This window comes from Anser anser (genome assembly GCF_964211835.1).
Source record: "Anser anser genome assembly, chromosome: 1".
NCBI lineage: Eukaryota > Metazoa > Chordata > Aves > Anseriformes > Anatidae > Anser > Anser anser.
Window position 1 is genome coordinate 149,517,807 of NC_139720.1, and position 23,491 is coordinate 149,541,297.

At 41.0% G+C, this 23,491-nt stretch overlaps 1 protein-coding gene across 3 annotated transcripts in view; it reads right to left on the reverse strand.

The window, feature by feature from the left end:
- The window catches only part of COL4A1 (collagen type IV alpha 1 chain), a 131,835-nt gene that overhangs the window by 75,317 nt on the left and 33,027 nt on the right, over positions 1-23,491 (reverse strand). For all 3 annotated transcript variants that reach the window (XM_083836235.1, XM_083836234.1, XM_083836236.1), the window contains exon 2: positions 7,816-7,866. In XM_083836235.1, the coding sequence (XP_083692361.1) occupies positions 7,816-7,866 (51 nt within the window). The remainder of the gene's footprint in view (positions 1-7,815; positions 7,867-23,491) is intronic.

Consider the following 23,491-nt stretch of genomic DNA (forward strand, 5'->3'; position numbering starts at 1 on the left):
TTGTAGGGATCCAGGTGGAGTAGCAAATCCCGCACACGTTCAGGGTCGGTTGGGAGTTTGTCATCCCCACCGTCCCGGTCCTCCAGCTCAGGGCACCCTGGGTCCCGAAGCCCATCATCGGCATTGAAGACAGAGGCAAAGAAGGCGTTAAGCGTCTCTGCTTTGCCTATGTCATTGTCTGTGAGGAGACCTTCCCTATCAAGGAGCGGCCCTATGTATTCTTTAGTTCTCTTTTTTCCATTCACATATCTGAAAAAGCCCTTTTTATTTTCTCTCACAGACACAGCCAGCTTCAACTCTAGGTGTGCTTTGGCCACACGAATTTTCTGCCTACAAACACGAACAGCATCCCTGTATTCTTTCCATGACACCTGGCCCTCTTTCCAGTAGCGAAACACTCTCTGTTTCCGCCTAATCTCCATTAGAATGTTCCTGGTCAGCCACGCCGGCCTCCTGCCCCGCCTGCCTGACTTGCGATATTTAGGAATTGCCTGATCTTGTGCTTCTAGGAGGCATCGCTTAAAGAATGACCAGCACTGGTGGACATCGAGGCCTTCAAGAGCAGTTTCCCAGGGGACCTTGCTGACTAGTTCCCTGAGCAGCCTGAAGTCCGCTTTCCCCATATCTAGGGATGAGGTTTTGGTGGCACTTTTCCTTCTGTCACCGTAAATTTTGAACTCAACCACTTCATGGTCGCTTTGACCAAGGCGGCCACCAATCACCACATCTCCCACCAGACCCTCTCTGCTTTCTAGCAACAGGTCTAGGAGGGCACCTTTCCTAGTTGGCTCCGTTAGCACCTGCACCAAGAAGTTATCATCTAGGTGCTTCATGAACCTCCTGGACTTGCTCGTGTCAGCCGTGTGGCACTCCCAGTTAACGTCTGGCAAGTTGAAGTCCCCCATAAGGACAAGGGGAGTTAATCTCGAGGCCTCTCTTAGTTCTGTAAAGAATAATTTATCGGCGCTATCGTCCTGGCCAGGCGGTCTGTAATAGACTCCCACAACGACATCCCCTTTATTCGTTCGTCCCTTGATCCTTACCCAGAGGCTCTCAACTTTGCCATCGCCGACCTGAAGTTCCACACAGTCCAGCCCCTGCTTCACATACATCACCACCCCACCACCACGCCTACCCTGCCTGTCCCTCCTGAAGAGCCTGTAACCATCTATCGCAACACCCCAGTCACAGGACTCATCCCACCAGGTTTCGCTTATGCCGATGATGTCGTAGTTGCAGGACTGGGCCAGGACTTCTAGCTCATCCATTTTATTCCTCATACTGCGTGCGTTCGTGTAGAAGCACTTCAGGTGCGTCTCCTTACACTCAGCACCTTGTGGATCTGCCCGAAGGACCTCACTGGCACCCAGCCCCTCTGATTCTAGCGTACCTTCCCTTAGGTTTTCACCGGCGTGCCTGGTTTTAGCCCCTTCCCCCTTCGACTCTAGTTTAAAGCCCTATCTATCAGCCCTGCCAACTCCTGACCAAAGATCCTTACCCCTCTCCGAGACAGGCACATCCCATCCGGTGCCATCAGGCCCTGTGTAGCATAGACCTTCCCGTGATCAAAGAACCCAAAGTTCTGCCGGTCACACCAGTCTCGAAGCCACGAGTTTATGTGAACAGCACGCCTTTCAGCTTCGATCCCCCCTATCGGAAGGACAGAGGCAAACACAACCTGCGCCCCTGATCCTCTAAGTAGTCGCCCCAAATCCCTAAAGTCTCTTTTGATCGCCTTCGGACTTCTCGTTGCTACTTCATCGCTACCAGCCTGAAAGACCAGTAGCGGGTAGTAGTCAGTGGGCCGTACCAGGCGCTGGACTTTCTTGGCGAAGTCTCTCACCCGAGCCCCAGGGAGGCAACAGACTTCTCTGCGGGTTGGGTCCGGTCGGCATATCGGTCCCTCTGTCCCTTTCAGAAGGGAGCCCCCCATAACAATAGCCCTTCTTTCTTTTTTGAAGGATGATGTGGCAATGCGATGTGTAGGTCGCCTTGTCTTAGGCGCCCCCTCCAGCTGGGACGGGTTTTTATCTACTTTGTCATTCAGATTGTCTTGTTCTAGTCCTTCATATCGATTATTTAAGGGTAGATGAGAAGGTGAGGTGGGCAGAGAGAGGGCTCGCCTACCACCCCGAATAGGCACCTGCCTCCATTCCCCCCCTTGATCTAGGTCTCCTTCCGCTGCCTGGCAGGAGGAGGGAACCTCCGTTTTCTGCATAACAGGAGACGCCTGTGCTGTGGCAGGTTCGTGAGCCTGCCTCAGAGAGGGTAGAGTGCACCTCCACCAGTCAATTTCCATCTCCGATTCCCTGATGCTTCTGAGCCTGTTCACCTCCTCCCGGAGCACTGCTACCTGGCTGAGCAGTTCTTCAACCTGGGCACACCTCCCACAGGCATACCCACCACTGCTGTCGGAGACCGACAGAAGGCTGGGGCACACTCTGCAGCCCAGGACCTGGACGGCTGCGTTTTTCCCGGATCCCTCCGTCTGAGTAGCCACCGTGGTGACCGTGGCTGGAGATGCCGCACGAGATGCGGAGGCCACGGTTTTCTGCCTGGTTGATACCATGGTCAGGTTCTACGCAAGCAGGTTACAAGCACGGAAGGGAGAGGTAGCTGCAACAGAGCGACGATGGGTCCCCGCCCTTCCTGCCCGCGCTCACTGCCTCGCTAACTGCCGTGTCACCCCCTGTTTGCCGGCCCTGTTCGCCGCGCTCCTGGTCGCTCGCGCTCCCATCCTTTATAAGCAGTTGTCCACCATACATTACTCCATCCTGGGCAAGGGGGTCCTTTATACAACCCACTAGTCTTAGATTCAGGACAGAGATACTTGTTTTCGCTGCTTAACTGTCGTTGGGCACTTAAATCTCCACAAGCTAACACCTCACAAGCATCAAATGTGATGGTTTGTGGTATTTCATTCTTTGTCACATTCACCCACATCTTGACAGGGTATCCTGCTGCTCCTATTATCTGGTCATCCTTTTTCCATGTTGCCAGTTGGCCAAGGCCTTCTTTGAAGCATACAATCACCAGAATTAAAATTAATAATTGACCTCTCCCTGTCATTATTTTTAAACCTTAGGTTTCCAAATAATTATCAATATAAAGAATAAGATGCACACTGTTACTAGAATAAAAACCCCTTGGAGGCACTCCAATTCTGTATAGGCCAGTCCTTTTTCCCAATCACAAGTCACATTTATTAGTTACCTGTGAAAATAAAAAGGTTAGTTTACAATTGTAAGCTTTTATCTTGCTCAGAGTCTATTATGAGATTTTTCTTTTCGATTTTAACTTCCAACAAGTCTTCTGTAGGAACAACTTCCCAGGTACTAGGGTCGACGGATGCTTTCACTCGAGTATAGTGAGTCCAACCTTTTTCTGCAGTTCTTATGGCTGTTTCAGTGGTTAGTAGTACTTGGAAAGGTCCTTCCCATTCAGGCCGGAGTTTTGATTCTCTCCAGATACGTATCAGGACCCAATCTCCTGCATGGAATGAATGTACAAGGAATGTACAAGGTGGGGTTTGAGCCAACAGTCCACGAATCCTGAGAGATGCCAAGGAAGAAAATAATCCAAGTATATAGTTTTTAACAAAAATATCTTTAGTTTCAAAAGTAGGTATCTCACCGCTTCTACCCAGGTACGGTAGTCCAAACAACATCTCATATGGTGAAACTCCTACACCTTTTCTAGAAGCAGTTCGAATTATGAGAAGTGCTAAAGGTAAACGTTTTGTCCAGGGAAGCTTAGTCTCTAAAACCAGTTTTGACAGGTGTTTCTTTAATGTCTGTTTCATTCGTTCCACTTTCCCCGAGGAGGAAGGATGCCATGGAGTATGAAACTCCCATTTCATTCCTAAGTTTCTCATTAATCCTTGTAAAATATATGAAGTAAAATGACTTCCTTGATCTGAGTCTATATTTTCAACAACCCCATATCTAGGGATTATTTGTTCCAGGATTACGTTTATCACCACACTAGCTGTTGCTCATACTGAGGGAAAAGCTTCTACCCATCCTGACAAATGGTCACTTAATACTAGCAAGTACTTAAATCTGCCTACTTTGGGTAATTCAGTTAAAATCTACTTGGATACTCTGAAAAGGTCGAAGTCCTGGCTCCCGTCCACCCAAAGGTTGTTTCCGCAGAGCCTTCTTATTCACTCATCGGCATGTTATGCAACTATTACACATCTGCTTAGCTACTGTATACATGCCTACACATATATATTTTCTTAATACAGTGTCACACATTGCCTGGACTCCCCAGTAGCTTCCTTGATGTAGAACAGCTAAAATTCCCCTCATTATTTGTTTATTTACCATTTCTCTCCCATCAGGGAGAATCCACTGTCCTTCAGACTCTTTCGCTCCTAACTCCCTGAAGGCTTCTATCTCTTTTTCACTGAATATTTGCTTTTCAGGTGGAGGTTTTATTTCAGGTACAAGAAGCAGCTTCGCTTCTACTTGTAATTGCAAAGCTGATTCTTTAGCCTTTTCATCTGCAATTCTGTTTCCCCATTCAACTAGGGAGTTTCCTTTTTGATGTCCTTTCACGTGCACCACAGCAATCTCTTCTGGTAGTAACAGATTTTCCAAAATCTGTCTAATTAATTCTTCATGGACCAGTTCCTTTCCCTTGCTGTTTACTAAGCCCCTTTCTTCCCAATTTTTTCCAGATGTATGTACCACCCCATATGCATATCGTGAGTCAGTACATATAGTTCTGTTTCCCTTTTAATAACTTTAATGCCTCATTTAATGCATATAATTCACAAGATCGAGTTGACCAATTACTGGGCAGTTTTCCCATTTCTTCAACATTCCCATCTGTTCCTTCAATGATGGCATAACCATTACATCGCCTCCCTTGTACCACCCTAGAAGATCCTTCTATAAGCAATATTTCCCCTTCCTCTAAGGGCACCTCTTGTAAATCTAATCTTATCTTTGTCTGGTAATTTATTAGATCTAAGCAGTTATTTTCCATATTCATTCAATCTTCAATTCCCTTTGACAAGAAGGAGGCAGGATTCAAAACAGGTTCTGTAGTTATAGTTAAATCATCCTTTTCAATTAGAATAGCTTCATATTTTAGTATTCTGAAGTCTGTCAGCCACCTTCCTGCTTTCTGAGTGAGAACAGTCTTCACTTGGTGAGGGGTAACAACAATCAATTGTCCTCCAAAGGTCAATTTCCTCCTTTCTTCTGCTAATAAGGCAGTTGCTGCTACTGCCTGAATGCATTCTGACCATCCCCGGGACACGGGGTCTAATCATTTAGGCAAATACGCTACAGGTTTCCTCTTATCTCCCCATTCTTGGGTTAAGACCCCCAAAGCAGCACCCTCACTTCCAGTTATAAAAAGATAAAATGATTTCTTTAGGGCAGGAAGAGCTAAGACTGGCGCCGTAATAAGACCTTTTTTTTTAATTTTTCCACTACTTCTTTTTCCTCTTTAGTCCAGTTCAGTATATTGGGTTCTTCGTCCAATAATTTGAGATATAATTTCTTTGTTTTCTGCACATACGCCTCTATCCACAGTCTGCAATATCCTATTAAACCTAAAAATTTTCTCAATTCCTTCTTTGTTCTAGGGAGAGGAAGTTGCACAATTCCATGAATCCTTCCAGGGTTTATTCTCCGTCTGCCCTCAGAGACTAAATGTCCCAAATACCTAACCTCTTTTTCTACATATTGTAATTTATCTTTAGATACCCTTAGCCTGTGTTCTCCTAAAAAATTCAGGAGTTTGTTTGTGCTTCTTTTACTTCTGATTTTTCTACACCAGATATCAATAAATCATCTACATACTGTAACAACATCACCCCTTCTGGAATCTGAAATGTTTCGAAAATCTTTTCCAATTCTTGCCCAAACTAGGGGATTCACTGAATCCCTAAGGCAAAACAGTCCATCTATATTGCTGTTTACAGCCTGTTTCTGGGTCTTCCCATTCAAATGCAAAAATATCCCGACTTTCAGGATCCAGTGGGATGCCAAAAGGCATCCTTTAAATCTATAACACTGAACCATTTGTGCTCATAAGGGATTTAACTCATCAGGGTATAAGGGTTAGGAACCATAGGGTGGTGCTTTCGTGTTATCTCATTAACTTTTCTCAGGTCTTGTACTAATTGGTACGAACCATCTGGCTTTTTTATTGGTAAAATTGGAGTGATAAACAACGTCCTTTAACAATCTACCTTTAAACAATGTAACTCTGTGCAAAACCAACATTTTTGTTCCCACAGAACACAGACAGAAATAAATGAAGTGTAAGTTTTACAACATTTTCTTTCCCCAAACTATCATTTTTTAAAATGATCTAGTTACAAGACGCTGGCATACTCTATGAACTGCAAACTAATGACTTTCAGCAAGAGAGTTGTAATATAATATCTATCTTGTTCTACAACAATTCATTTGTACTTGTAACTGAAAAATAAGATCAAGATATCAAGGAACAAATTCAGAGTTCCAGACCCTTAACTAATTTTTGCCTTATTAGTTTTTAATAGATGGCTGACTTTTATTAAACAGATAATAATTGGTCATTAAAAAAAGGAGACTTCATCTTAAAGATGTTTTGGAACTTGACACTTTTCATGTTTCTCAGAAATTAATCTATGTTCTTCTACAAATAAAATTATCTCTGCTTTAGTCTCTAATTAAGCCACTTACGTTCCGCTGTTCTGGAGAAAACCAAAGAAAAGCCACCAACAAACATTCTTAAAATCCTCATCTGTAAATACGTAGCTATTGCATATGAGACAATGTAGAAAACTGGATGTATATTTATATATTAAAAAAGCAAACAATTAAAGAAAAAAACACTTTTCTAAATACTCCTTTGGGTGACCTAAACAACTTACCTTGAAAAATGTACCCACTGCAATCACAGGATGATAAAACCATTGGTTTACACTCATTCGTAATGGTAGATATACAGTACATGTGCATGCGCAACCAAAGATAGTGTAGATTAAAATCTCTACAGCAAAATTGAAAGAGATAAGGAGAGTGATTGAGTGTCTACAATATTTACAGAAGTAGGTAATTTGCAGAGGGAATTCATGGAATGTTTAAGTACACTATTTTTTCTTCACTGCTATTTGCTTCAAAAGAAGCCTTTAATATGTCTTTTTTGTTTCATACACGGAAATAGCTTGCACAGCTGAATGAACAGATTTGCAAGGTTCCGTAAAAAAAAAAAAAAAAAAAAAAAAGATTGTTTTTTTCCTTGATCTGAAACATTTTGCTGTATCTGAGTTTATTAGCAACCTCCTTCTTCCTACTGTAGGTCATTGCCTCTGGGGTTATCTGACCCCTGGTCAGGGTATGTTGCTTATGATGCACCACAGCCTTCCTGGAAAGCACTGAGGGGACCATTTCTGAATGGGGATGTTCACCTCACTCCCAAAGGTGGTCAAGGATGTCAAACCAGGATCTGCACTACCCACTGAAAAGTCTGGAGGTGAGGCATGGGAAAGGTGAGGCATGAGAAAGGTGAGGCTGACGGGTCAGCATCACGCTCAGCTGGGACAGAGAGAGGGCACTGCTAAGTACCAGGCTGGGGGCTTCACCCCACAGTGATGGCATTAGGCTATTTCCCACCCCAGCCCTCCAGCCTCCTGCCACTGCAGACACTGAGGTGGCAGCATTTTGGAAACCCTGCTTAAAGGGCCTGGTCCTGACAATGTCCTATGGTGATACAAATGCCCAGGGAAACCCACGGCTGACCAGTAGATTATACACTGTGTAGTTTAAGTAAGAGAGATAATGAAGCAGAGACAGCTGACATACTCACCTTTTGCCCTTTTACTCCACTGCAGTCACATTTTCCACAACCGGAACAACCCTGAAAATAAAACAGAAATAGAAGATTAATTGTCTGAACTGTGTGACAGTCAAAAAATACAGCAACGAGTCAGGGATATCAGCAGGGCGGTCAGCACAGGGAATGTCCACTTAAGCCCAATGCAGTACTTTGCTATCTTTATACAGATGTACACTCTCTGTCACAGTCACAAGACGATTTTGAAAAACAAAAAAAAAAAGCTGTAGTTTTTACCCATTAATTAAATGCTGTATTGCTTTTAAATCACTGTATTTTGGGCCCAGCATTTTCAACATAAATCATTATTCCAGAACACATGCATATTCTCCATCTAGCAATATGAAAGTCTCAATTCAAAACAACTTGTGAACTTGCCTCTAGGATTCTACATTTATACATTCAAAGCCCAACAGATTTTTTTTAAACAAAATCAATCCTTTCTCAGAAGCGACCCTTTAGTACCAGTTCATTAATAAATGGCTGCACGCATACTTAATCTCTATAAATACATGTCATTGCTTTGAGGAGAAAGGAATGGAGAAACTGCATTTCATGACTTATCTCCTACAGTTACGGAAGAAAACAGAAGACCTTTGATTCTTTTTTGAAGATGCAAAATATTGTCTATACCCTTTGGGTCTTTACTCTGAGATCTTGATATTGATTTACTCAATTTTTTTATCAGTGATTTGCAGTCTTCAGATATGAAAAAAAAAAAGTTTTTACAGGAAATTAAAATACTGGTATAATTACCACGGTACACTATCTAAACAAGCACATCTGCACATACTTCACAAAATCAAGCCAAACCACAGCCTTCAATAGGGTAAACTGCTCCTAATCTTAAACGTTAGATAAGGAGACAATTGTTAATGTTTACTGGACTGGCAATGACTATGTCCAGGGTTCTGGTCCTTTCTTACATCTACTCTACATTTCATATGATCTTCTCCTTTCTTGCTTTCTGTAATGTCAAACTGTAATTGTCATTATGATGGGAAATCTTCCATTTAGTAAAAGCACATTCACTGCAGCAGAAGAATGTATGCAAAATATGAGTAAAGAAAGACATAGCCAGTCTGAATTACTTTCCAGTCAATACTGCAGAGATTCTTTTTCTGAAAGATTTCGTTTTCTCAGTACAGCATTTCCTTATGGGGCTTCTATACTACATAAACTAAAGTCAAAATGCAGTCAACTTCTACCTCCAGAAAATGTCAGTACTTCAGCATAAATGTTGACAGATTCCCAAATCTATCTGGATTCTGTAAAGTGAAATTCTGGAGGGCAGGTGGACAGGAGAATTTGGGAGAGGGGGGTCTTCATCTCAGGAGGGAAGGGAGGTGCACTGTGCAGCTGGCTTTGCTAGTCCCGACAGCTGATCTCAACACATGAAATACTCCAAAGTGTAACTTCCCTCACAAGTGAGGGAGAGAGAATCCTGCTTTAGGTGCTTGAGGATGGGAGCTCAATGACAATAAATGCTACTAAAAGCTTTCATGCTTTTGTTCACATAAGCCACGAGATGGAGACTTGAGAGATTTGGAAGTCTGTTTGTTTGTACTGAGTCAATAGTAATTAAATGGTTGAGATTTCTATCACATAATCATGAAGAGACGCTCATATTTTTGCAAAACATGAAAGTTGGTAACAGATGAGAGAAGTCAGATTAACTGATGCACAAGCGAAAGCTTATGGTTGCTCTGTGTTACCGAAGTACTCCTGCACTCTCAAGTACATCTGGACTACTCCCTACTTCTCCTCCTCATAGTCATGAAGCAGCTGGTGAGTAACTCAGGCAGTCTATCACTTTGATAGTCGTCGTGCCCCTCAGAAACAAACTAGGAGGTAAATAAGCAAAAATTTATATCCCTGAATATTCCACTAATGCATGTGAGATACTTCATTAGCCCTAGTCAGCCGTTAACTGGAAGCAGTCAGGGGCAGCGTCTCTCCAGAATACTCTCTCAGCAAGGATGCTGAGCGTCCATGCCTTCATGCCTACAGAACACAGAAGCTACAGGGACCTCAGTGCTGCTGGGAAGTCAGAGCAAATGCACCCAAACCATTCTAAATCTGGAAAGAGACCAATAAACATTCTCACTCAGGAAAGTTTGATAGTACAGTAACACTTACTTTTTAAGTACATTTACTTTTAAAGCAAAGCACCAAAGAGAACTTGGGCTTTAATGCTTAAAATAAAATTACCAAAGGCTGTCCAATAAAACTAAAATATCAGTTCCTGAAGCATTTGTTGCTTTTAATGCTATCTTTTTTTATATATATATATGTAGATCCGCTGAGTTTGTTGTTTGATGTTAAGCTTTCTCCACATTCATATAAAGCTAAAATATTCCTATTTTTCTCTTACATTATACTGTAGAAAGACAACTGGATATGAAAACAATGCCAACACATGCTACAACGCCAACTCAGCACTGACCAGGAGGGAGAAGTGCCACTCTCTGAATAATCAACTTCACTTCTTTCAGTACATGGTTTTGCCCAGAAAAACATTGGGCCTCCCATTTCAAGAAGTGACCCTGTACGACCTCTCTTAGTTTTTCAGACCTGATGAGATCACATCTGGAGGACGCATGCCTGCAGCTCATACTTCCTCCTTCAGCATCATGTAGAATGTTATCAGTTTTATCAACACATCCCTTAAATTCAGAAGAAGTCTGTTTTAATTGCATCTGGGAATGTAATTAAAATACGTCATTGTATCATTATAAACATCTGTTTTCAAGTTAATCCCCTCATATTTCCTTCAGCCTGTTATTTAACATGCACCATTTTAGAAAAAGGTATGTTGCTATTTATTTTCAGTTGGGTTTTGTTCTTAAATCTGGCATGGCCAGAAGAATGGATTTGTGCTTTCAGGTCTCCTTTTGTGCTCCCAAAAATGACTCCATTATATTCCATTTTTCCTGTTTCTTAAGCCTCAGTTTAGAATAACATAAGGCAAAGAAGGTACAGAGCTTCAGGAGGCCCAGCTGCATAACGTCCCATTTGCAGTCAAGTGCTGTAACCTACTACGCCAGAGCAGGCCACCTGTGCTCCAAAACTCTGTGTTTATTTTACAGTAGCATCATCTCCTACTGTTACTGACTGTAACCTTTATAAACAGATGGAAGATTGGCCAACAATGACAGCCTCTACTGGATAACATTATCTCCAGCTACTAACACCTATTTTTGAATCTAAAGGATGTGATAAGATTCTGCATATGCTAGAAAGATGTATGAACTTTTTCCTCCTGGTCATCTGGGAAGATGGGAGGAACAGACTGGAAAAAGCTTATGGATCAAAGGTCAGTTTAAGGAGGTCAAAGGGGCATTTAAGTAATGAGGTGGGAAACTGGGAGAACAAGATGGTTACAGCAGGTACAGGAATCAGGATTTGTGTTAATTTGACCTACTGTGCTTACAAACATCTATACTAATTCACTGCAGTCTCCCTTTATTTGACAGTAAGAAAAAGGCATTTCTGGGCTGGGATTCATCTCACCTATTTTGGATGTTTGCTTTCGATGTCAATGAATCACACCTTGGAGGACCAAGCAGGCGAGACTGAAATAAGCAAGTATGGGCTACATATGACAACAAGGGTAAAAATGGAGAGCAAAGTGCACACACACAGATGATCAGAGGGCTGAAGGATACAGAGTGCTACAGGGATGGAGAATTATAATATCTCCTCATTCCTCAGAAAGTATTGTAATTTAGCTGAGTATCTTCTGAACAGTGAACATGGAGATCTGCATTTCTGGAGCTCATTTAGGAATGACTTATGAACCTTACACAATCAAGTCCTAAATGGGAAACTTCATCCTGAAGGAAAAATGATAATCATCTCAAGGTAAGTGAGCTGAAACTACGCAAATTATTACTTTTACTTGAAATTGTTCTGATTTTAAACCAGTCTAATATGAAGAATCCAGTTTGTGATTTCCCACCACACATGGCTAGAGATGGGAAAAATATTTTTGTCCTATCTCCTAGGCATCCTCTTTGAAACAGTGTCTTCTCCAGGAACTGCATGGAGCTTGGAGCAATTGCTGTTGTCCTCCAAGTGAAAAAAACAGAGAAGGAATAGCGCTGTGCAGGAAGTGTAATGTGTAGGGGGGGAGGCACTGAAAAGGAAGGGTCTTTATCCCTTGTGTAGGAGTTAATTGGACTGACCAAAAGATCTTTGCCAGATGCACCGTGATACCTCACCTACTCTGCATGGCCAGCGAGCAGGTTTCAAACAGCCACAGCTCCCTTGCAGCTCAGGCCAGCCTGTTAGATAACATTTGGTGGCATTCATTCTTATTACTCCTCCCATAAAATACCAGTTAGCCCAGAAGCAGAAGCTCATTTTAGCAGTACAAATTGCTTTATTTTTTGACAAGCATTTCCGTTCTGTTTCTTCCTCCCAGACTGTCTGCAACTGATAAGCTTAGTGAATCGCACTAGCAAATCAGTATAAAACTACAAAAAAGATTATGCTCCTTTAACATCATGTGTGGGAACGTGCTTCATGCAGACCGAATATTCGCCTAAAGGAGAGAGATTTGTTTACCATCATGCTAAAGGAAAGCCCTAAAAGCACCCAGCCCAGCTCCTGCCTACTCAGGCCTCAGGGGTGCTCAGCCCTGAGAGTGGCACTGCTGAAATTTCCTGCAGTGGATGGAAGAAACTCTGCCCTGCAATTCAGTTTCTAACACATCTGTCAGACTACAGACTTTCACATTTTGCTCTATTTTTCCCCGTCCAGCTACTTTCCTGGCAGTCGAGGACTATTGCTTGGAACACGTACAGGAACAATACAAACAGCCAGAGTAGCAGCCTACGAGGGAGACGGCAGCCATATTTGGAAATGCCCTGTGTCTGGAGGCTGCAGAGAGCACCCAAAGAGCACAAAGGCAGAGCTGGTTCCTGGACACTCATCTCTCTCACAGAAGTGCATTTTTCAAGCCAGAATGCAGTTTCCCATCCCACAATATCAGCCCAGCATCGGTTGAGTTTCAGTTGCCAAGCGTCCTGCAGGCACAGGCCGATTGCGTAGGCCTCAGTCTAGTTCCAGTCTTGTATTGTACACCACAGCTATAAGGCAGATATCTGATCTATTTCTCACTGTTTACTCAACGTTATTTGTGTTGAAAATCTCATTCCAGGGCACATAGTCACTTCCCCTACACCAAAATGCAATGTCTTGCCAGTGATTGAAAACCTTGTGAACAGGTGACCGATGAGGCAGATGTTAAAATTCTGTGACTATTCACCGTTTCTAATTCATAGCTGAAACGCTTCAACAAGTAAAAATACTTATTTCACCTCATAATTTATTCATTATAAAATGTCATTTTGTGTTCAGACATTAAACTGATCATGTTTTCTGATGAGAACAGTAAAGATTTCTCAGTCTGCTTTGCTTTAGTTCAAATCCCAATTTGGACTGAATCCTAGCACCAATTCCCAGTTCAAACACCAATTTTTGTTATGTCAGTGGGATGTTTCTGTGACAGTGACAGCTTCAAGTGACAGCTCAATCTCCTGCCTCCACACTCTACCTCTCCTTCCTCCCCTGCGCTAACCTAATCACAGCAGAGATTTCTCTCTACCTAGCAAAGACTGCACTTCTACCTGCGCACACATATGTACAACTCATGCAGCTGACAAAAGAACTGATTCAATAGATGTCTTCAGTTTCACATCCCACCAAATACGGGAACAGGGAGGTGATGCCAATTGCAGGATACTTATCTCAAATTCCTCACATATTTTCTTCTCTTCAGAATGTCAAAATAGCTCCCAAGCTGCGTTACTATTCCCATGTTTACTCTTTGGATAGAACTGCGCTGAATTAGCTGAACTGCTCATTTGTGTGTAAAATATCATCAGAGGAAATCACTACTAATCAGTTAACTGCAACACTCAGTTAAAATATTTTTCTTAACTGATTTTGCAGTCCATTAACAACTTCAAAAAAAAATCACATTGCTACAACTTCTGATTTACATCTAGCTAGAACAAAAAGGATAACAAGAAAAGAAAGACTGTCTTATTTGCCCCTGTAATGTTAGATTTATTTTAGATTATGGAAACAGATGGCTACACTTGAAGAGTAAAAACCCCTCCTCCCCTCCTTTTTTTTTCTGAAATAAATAACAGGATGAAAAGCTTCATTGTTTCTATATCTGACCATACTGTATTTATACAAAAAGGATAAAAATTATTTGCGAGAAACAACCAATTTAATCTATTAAAAAAGACCTAAATGACTGACTTATGAACTTCCAGTTCTGTTTAGAATACGGTGATAAGGTATGGATTAGTATTGACATATGTATTAGCTACAAGTACATTGTGAAATATTACTTTTGTAAGGTTCATTTATGTATTGATATCCTGGTTGATAGGAAGTATGTGAAAGAAAATGAATTTTTTCCTGCCTACATTTTTTCCTAGGATTTTCACAAAGCAAACCAACTGCTCAGTATAAGAACATAATTCTTTTTTGCCATAATTAAGAAAAAAACAACAAACAAACAAACAAGCTACCATACCTCAAAGTCACTCTCCTTTGAGTCTCTCTCAAAACAGAGCTTTGCGTGAAGTGTTTGACCCAGACTTAAAAATTGTCGTACTATACATTATCTCCTGCCTCAGAGGGACGGAGTTCATTTCTCTTAGAAGAACAAGAAACGTGATGTGCTATGGAGCATTTCAAAGGCAAGACCCCCCTTTCTCCCAATGAAATAATTTAATTTCACACAGCACACTGAAATCTTACTAGATCAGAGATGGGAACCTGAGCATCGTCCTTCCTTAATGATAGTGCAAAGCATTGGAGTAGAAAGGCATTTTCACCTGCTTTCATTCTGCCTCCACAACAGTTGGGTATGGAATCACACTACAACAGTGTGAGAGTAGATAACCCAAGTGCAGGCTGTCAAGCAGGTACTGATCCATGAGCCAGAATGGATTCAAAACCCCCTGACTACATTGAACAAGGGCATCTTTAAAATTCAAGGAAATAGCCATCATGAAAAGGCAACTCCTTTGTGAGTCCAGGTGCTCATAATTTGCTCTTAGCAAATTATGAAAAATCAAACAAGTCAAAGTGCACTATTAAAGCATTTCTCAAAAAAGTCTCTGATTTTTTTGAACAATTTGTTATTCTTAATAATTTCTTTTACTATTTTATTCCTTGAATATGGTTTACATTTTTTATTTCACCAGTTCTAAAGTCTTATTTTTCATCAAATCACCGACTTGCTGGCAAACTCACCCATTCCTGATCAAAATCTACCAGCTTTTCATTTTTAAAGGTTATACTTTTCTTTCGTTAGCATTTGAAATGGAGCAATTGTTGCAATGTAGATTGGGGTGTATCCTCTTTTGTCATCAGAAAAACAGTCAGTTTAATTGTAGCATCTGAACAGAAAATGTCACTTCAGAATGAATCAACTAGTAAGGCTAGCTTGAAGTTAATTATAAAATATATTACTTTGATGACAATTAGCTTTAACTGATAATTAGCATGGTATCTGTTTGCTTACTTATTCTAAGTACATTTCATCAATGGAAACCTTGGCACAAGCATTAGAAAAGTACTGTGGGCAAGCAGAGGAAGGTTCACACACGGGATTTAGCAGTTCAAGCTTCATCAGAAGTGTTAAGAGAGAGAAGAGTGACTTGGTGCAGTCACTCACTCAGTTATTCCTATATGTTCTGCTGGGACAGGGGTAACTGCTTTTTGGTGATGTCTGTGCTAGAAGACTGGCCTTGATCAAATGTCTAAACAGTGGGAAAACTGCCTCTTTCAGGAGTTAATAGGAAGTCAACTGTCCTGGATTGACAGATGAACTTCAACCCACAAATTGGTTCAGGAAGAGGAACACTTGCCATGCCTTCATGTACTCCCATGAGAGTACAGCTCTCATTTCACTTGTATAGCCACCCATTTCAGATTATCACTGGATAGATAAATGATAGAGAAAAGGGGATATTTTATGATTTTATAATGTTATAATATTTATAATGTCCAGTCTTTCCTTCTCTTTCCTTCTCTCCAAAGTCCTTTTTTTTTTTTCCCATTAAAAACAAGACAAAACAAAACTTGGCAACTTATCTTCATGTCCATTTTTGTTTCCCAGCAAATCATGGGCAGACTACTATTATGACTGTTCTGGGAATTCCTTGAACCAAGGGATGGCTTATTGGTTTTACAGCTTTCAACCTCTAGGTCTCCAAATTAAGTTCAGCTCTAGTCAGCAGTAACTGAAAGCTTCTGTCATGTAGCAGCTATTTAAAATCTTTGGTTGTGTCATTTCTATTTTCTGTAGATTCGGTATTCACAGAGGACAGCAGAACAGTGCCATTCAAGATGTCCTGTGATATCCCACCTGCCTCCAGCTGCCAGGCCAGGTGGCAACAGCTCTCCCCTAAGTCCCAGGTAATATCTGCCATGTCTGATAAATGTCTCACTTGGTGCTAGATGCCTAGGCTTAAGCAACAGAAATAAGTGCAACCCAGTTTCCATAGACTCATTAAACCTTGCATGCATAAGAAGAATTAAAATACTCATTCTGCTGAAGATCTCCCTTGGATGTATGTTGATGTACATGGGTAGGACAGAAAGAAGGAGAAGTGGTCCCACTCATTCTCTGTTAATGCAGAGTTGTTCTCCTAACACATCTTCTAGGGATAGCTTTAGACTAGATGAGAAACGTCCTGTAACAATCCTACACAGTGGAAAACTGTGGCACTGCAGTTACTAGTATGTCAATGTATCAGGCAAGTACCACTTTTAATCTGATGGAAACTTTAAGCAAGTCTCACTCTAACTGGCATATAACTGAAAGAAATGACAATATACTGTTTGAAGTATCATCGTGGACAATGAAATTTGAACTATTTACAACAATTAAACTTTGGTTTTATTTAAAATCTTTGTACAAGTTTCAGAAAACTGGTTCTCTACAAATAAATCTCTATATAATATAGTTGGAAATAAATTCTTTATGGCTTTTGGGACATGAGGGGCTGTTTGTAGGTTTTGGCAGGTTTTTCTTCTGTTTGGCCAGAGGCTGTATTTGTTTTGTTGTTGTTGTTTTTAGTGTTACCAGAATCCTACAGGATGTTCACACAAAAACTGCAGACAGACCATAGATCCTTATCAGAGATCTCCAGTGTATTTTGGCCACTCAAAAGAATATTGTCTCTTTTTTTTTTTTAATACTTAATACAATTATTTCAGAAAATATTTATTTTTTAAATTAGCATTGGTGGAAGTACTTCAGTAAAAAGCTGTAATAAAAGAACAGTCACATCTTCTTAGTCAAATGAATCCCAGATTGCTGGATCTGAAATGTTTCATCACAGGGACCTCATTTCTGACATTCTTTTCCAAATTCCCCAACGGTCTGTCCTGGAGGTAGGGTCATGGGAGTCCCCTGAAAGCTGCTCTGTGAACACGACTTTCCTGCTGATGATGTGAACATCATTTTCACAAAGCAATGCAAGTCCTGGGGGCTTCCAGTTAGTTCACAGGAAATATAAAGCTATTCCTGTTGTTCCATATTTGGACAAAAATGACATTTAAAGCAAACGCTTCCTCAAACTAAAATCCTTTACAGGAAGCTCTGGCAAGAATCAAGGTATTTGCTTATTTAGTAAAGTTTTCAAAATATCACATTATGCCACTCTGTTCTGCACAGCTCAAACTGGTTTTCAAATACTAACTAATCTCATTATCGTTATAATATAAACCCCTCCATCAGTGAATCTACAAGCAGATCTAAATCCACAGACTACCAGATATTGTTTAGCCTCCAGCAAGCAGCGAATACTGTATTTACCAAGGGACTACTATCTATCCAGTTGTTTTTGTACCCTTTTCCTAATTAAGAACTCCACTTTTAGTTATATTTTCAAAGAAGTGAAAAATATTCCAGGTTTCAGTAGCACATAAGAGTAGGTGAATCCTTTGGTATAACAGTCACTGTTCTTCATCGGCAGCTGAGAATTAGAGTACAATCTGGGACTACCTTCTATTCAGTGAAAAGCATTTCCAGGAATGCATTTCAAAAGGCATGATCCTCTCTTAACTTAGTTATGGCAACCGGTGCCTATAATTCCCATCCTACTCTTCTACTTTGTGAAGAGGCAAAGTTGAGCCAGGAGATACAGATGAGAAGCTCCCATACCCCATTTTGCTAACTGAAACAAACAAGTCTGGCAGGGAGGACAGAACTGCCACCTCTGCAGCCACGTGGCCACAGGCCAACCTCCTGTGTGGCAGGACGCCTCCAATGGAGAAAAGGCATCCTTCATAACCACCCGGCATCCTCACTTGTGTTTTCATTGATCATGGTAGTTTGCAGGACACCAACAAACCCTCAGAGCCCGTGTGTCTTCGCACATCCACGTGGGCTGTGAAGGCCCTGCACAGGGACAGAACAACGTGCCTGGTGGTCCATGACATGCAAAGTGAGCAGTGCTCCTCCCTCAGCCACTGCCTTGAGGGAAAGGCGACCTCCCTTTGGGCCACGTGTCTGTCCAGAGCTATTGCTGGGCTTTCACTTTTATAACCAGTGCTCTCCTGGCACCTACAATGCCCGATTACATCAGGGATGGTGGAGAAAGGGCAGGTATGCAGGGGAGATGCCGCCCTCAGCACCCCAACCCATCTCCAGGCCTTTCTGTAAACCTCAAGGCCAAGGAGACATGTCGGGGGAGGAAGGATGTGCAGGAAGCCAGTGGAGCAATTTTGCAAATGTTTACAGTGAGTTGGTGAGTGGTGCTTTCCCTTCCGTTAGCTGATAAACATGGACATCAACATAAACAAATAGATTTGAAAGTAACAACTTGAAAACAGTACAGCACTGGGGAGTGGAGGGCTTCTCCCTTGGCTACCGGTTGCCTAGACTAAATAAACAGAGAGGCAAAATCCTCTTGGTGGGGATATGCACTGAAGAATGGGAGAAGAGCCCAGGAAGAAAAACTCTCAGGCCTCTAGGCCTGGGCCCCAAGGATAAACCCAGGTGACCTACACTCCAGTACAGATAAAGACCTGTATTTTAAACAAATCTCACTGCCTGAGCATGGCTTTCCTTTGTGTGGGCTGTGAGTACTGCGTTTTCACTTATGCAACTCCACTTTTGACCAGAGAAGGTTATGTGCTGGTGCAGGTGGTGCCAGGGAACCACACTCTTTGCCCAGGAGGCCTCCTGCCTCCACGTCCCATACACTGCATGAATGGCATCTATTTGCTCCTTCTAAGTCCTCTACTCACTATAACCAGTTTCTTACCCTTTACCTCTCCCCACTCCTGAGTCTGATTCTGTGTGACTCCTGAAAAGACTTAGCTTCATGTACATGTCCATGGCCCAGCTCCATGTCCAAGGACCAGTAAGGGCTCTACGCATGTTCCTCAGGGCAGACAGACTGCTCCAGGAGCAGACGACTCACGCAGTTGCTCCCTGAAACTGTGGTTGAACCTGCACGGAGGAGAGATCCCCGACACACAGCCCCATTTCACAAGAGGTGCAGCATCCTGTGCAGCAAACAAGATTTGCCCCTACTTGTGAAATTCCACAGCTTCTAAAAGGAAAGCCTTAAGGAAAATCCCCGCTGACCTCCATGGTATATTGCAAGGATATACGATTTGTGAGTAAAATCAAAAGAGGACAGTCTGCTAGAATATTTGAAGGCTATCAAAATCTACTAGACTGCATGCAATTTTTATTGCATGAATTATCAGAACGGTCTAGAAGACTTCTTCATTAAGAAAACACATTAAGTCTCTTTTCTTCTAGATAGGAGGTTAGCTCACTAATCTCCTCAGTAACACTGTGAAGAAATGATAGGTAAGATAGTGATAGCCACACTCTGGACGGCAGACTCAACAAAGAGTCATAAGATCCCTAATGAGCAATTAATACCTTTTAAGAACCAAAAGGTATTCTGGAAACAGCAGCAGTAACCACAGCAGTTCAACATCCTTGTCAAACACTGGATTTCAAATGCATGCAACATGTTTAGTCTGCTTAGCAGCAAGCCAAAATATACACACAGTTTCATTTTATAAACCCACCTTTTTTCCACACAGATCTAAAAGCTCTTCCAAATAGGTTCATCCTATAACAAAACCACTGCTACAATAAAAAGATGCCTTTAATTGCTACAGTGAAAGATTTCAGCCAGTTGTTGCAGACAGCCAGTTCTAAAACCTATAGCAGGTGGACTTAAAATTGGAACATTATTTCCTAATAATGAATTTCCTGAAGTGAAATCTATTTTAGGGGTATTTGCATTATAATCCTACCACAAATTCTGGACTGCAAGCAGGACCAGGTGTTTATTACATGCATTTTTCTCCAATATTTTAACAAACCGCTAATCAACATCTACTTGTGCATCTTCTCTAAAGCTTAGAGTTATAACTTCAGTTCAGTTAAATAGATAATTTTTGCAACAAATCATCAGCCAGACCTCAGTTTGGACTCCTAAAACTCCATAATAGGGAGTATTTTTTTCTTTGCTCCTTAACAGGCCAGTGAATTCCGTCTTTTCCTCCTGTTAAGGATACCATTGACTATGCACTGCTTTCTCTCTTCACAGTACACCAGTATCTTTTCATCAGTTTTTCTGTACAAATCAGGTCTTAATTCCAGAAAATGTTTTCACTTGCAATTGGATTGCAAAATTCTAGGTGCATGATAACTACACCTAGACTGTAAATAACTGCATACATTAAAGAGAATTTTGTCTCAAAATCAGGAACTAGTCTAGAATAATTTTCAAAGACCTTACTTTTTTCCTTTTTCTGCTGTTGAACTCAATTTTAGCAATGTGGCTAGTCAATGGGATTCTTTCAACATTTTTAAAACCTAGCCACAAGGAAAAATCAGTACTAGCCATGTGTACTCCAATTTACTTGTCTGGCCCAAATGAAAAACAGACACACTTTTCTCGAAATTACATTTTTCAAAATCCACATTTGAAATCCAGTTTCAGTAAAAATTTGAATGTTGGAACAGGACCACAATAGAGCAAAATAGAGACAGGAAATATTTAGTGTGCAACATTTGTCAGACGCAAAAGGAAACAAACTTGTCAGACCTCTCTTTCTTTTATGTTTCTTTGTTGCCTAGACAGGAAGTTGACAAAAATTTATTTATTTTCCTCCTATAAAACATGCAACGTAATTTTTATTGTACCACTTCAGTTGCTGACTGCATTCAGTAAATAAACCTACTTCATGAGCAACCAGGAAAGTGTTTAATATCTGACAGTTTACAAGAATGATGAACTAACTGAGTACAAAAATAAAAATAAATAGTTTTAAATGCAGAAACGGAAATAACGTGATATAGAAGAGAAGCTGACAATCCATTCTTTTCTGTGGCAACTTCCTGAGTGATGGAAAAGCTACAGCTGAGTATAACTAAACATTTGCCTAACCTGCATTCCACATTAAAGGTTAGGAGGACTGCAAACACTGATGAAGATTGACATAGAGCTGTAAATATTTTGTGAGTAGTTTATTTAAAAACACTAAAAAGAAGCCATGTTCAGCTATAAGATTTCTTCCACTTATTAATGACAAGCAAGCAGACTCAAATAGGCTTCAACAGCCTTGCACATTATTTAGAATTAAAAAACAAATACAGGAGAGTAAGCTCATCCATCCAGTAAATGCACTAATAAGCACTAAAGATCTCATTATTTGTCAAATATATATATGAAATTAATAAACATGGGTTACTACAGAAAAGGGCAGAGTATAAATTCCAGAGCTCTTCCAAAAAAATATCCTCCCAGTAGGAGGCTCAAGGCACCCAAAGGGCAACATGCAGTACACAAGAAAGGCTATTCCTCCCACGACTCACTGAAAGGTGGTTTATGACAGCTAACGCCATGGAATGCAGTCTTGGTGGGACCTGCCACAGGTTTGTCCTCTCCTTCCTACAGTCCTCGCCCCACTTTTGCATTGCCACTGACATGCATCAAATCCATCCTGAAACTAAACTGTATGAGGACTAAATACAGTGACTTTTTCCCCCATTTTATTAATGGTCTATTCTACCTTCTTGAAGTAACTTCATGCTAGGGTCAATCCAAAAAATGGTGCCACAATTGAGGGGCAAGATGATGCAAGCAGAACCAGCAGCTGAACCATCGAGGACCTATCATCAGTCTGGTGTGAGGGGTGTGAAACTAATGTAGGCTTCTGGAGCACTTCAGTTACACCAGGCACTGAGATAATTTGTTAAACTGGTGTATTTATGAGCTACTGCATGCTATTGTATTAGAAAAAAATGGAGGTCCCCTGAGTTTACCTTTAAAATGAAATATTATTGATCATAATGCCTTTTCCAAGAGTGTAACTTCCACTTCCTAACAAAGATACTTCCATTTTCATTGGTAGCAATGAAAGGAGGTTGAAAGCATCTCTAAAGTTAAGCTGGTCTAAATTCTTCTTGAACAAACTTGATAGTTACTTCCCATTTTCTAAACCTATATGACTTCTGTTCATAACCCCTTTCAACATTGGTTTGTAAGACATGATGTTCTCTCTTTTTTTTTTTTTCAGAATAGCCTGACCAAATTCACTTAATTTCCAAAGAGCAGAATTGTCTGCAGCAGTCACTTGTAATGTGACTGCAAGCTTAGACAGGCTTCTAGTTTGTCAAAAATGATCATACACTGTGGTACTACCAACATGGCTTCATGCCATAATTTGCAAATTTCCGGGCACTCCAATGGACGTTGAAAACGAGTTTCCCAGTGCTCTTTGCTAGAGCCTTCCCAGCCCGTGAATAACTCTGGAAGACATGTCATGAGCAGCACTAGCCAAACACAGAGTTTGTAATTTTGATATAGAAATTAAAATTTTCTAATTGTGAAAACCTGATCTTGCATCCTTCTGTATATATCCTTGCGATCTCCAGTATTTCACTGACATTTCAGTGCCAGAAGAAAAGCTGTTTACAAGCTATAAATTAGTCTAGCTGTTTCAGAACATTCTGACTAGATTAACTAATTAAAAAACATTCAGCTTAACAGTTCCGCTACAAGACATGCAAATATTGACAATTTTGAGTAACAAGTGTCCTCAAAAAAAACAGGAAAAAAAGTGATAAATGTAAGCAAAACCACCCAAAGCCACATCACGAGACCGCCTTTCAATGCCAGCACATCTGCGAAAGTCATACTAAAACTCAAAGTTCAGAACATGTCATTCTCATGGCAACATCCTTAGTGCGCCAGATGTATTCCCAAATCGTTCCCTAGAACAGACCACACTTTAAACCACACATCCAAATAACACTTTAAAAAAAAACAACATATTTACACTGCACGAAGAGTTAAAAGAAAACTGACATTCTCAAAAGCACTACATCTACTTAATAAAAGCGGTTCATTAACTGAAAGGGCATCAGTGCTGCCCACATATAACCTTAAATTTGTGACTAGCACCTTATAGATGTGTCACAAATATTCACGACTACCAGGGGTCCTTTGGTTTTTGGCACTCTTCCTTAGGCTGCAGTTATGTGAGTTCATGAAAACCTTCTAATTTTTTTTTTAAATTAAAAAGTGTCATCCCTCTTGACTGTCTTATAGATTGGAAATCCGTAACCTAAAGA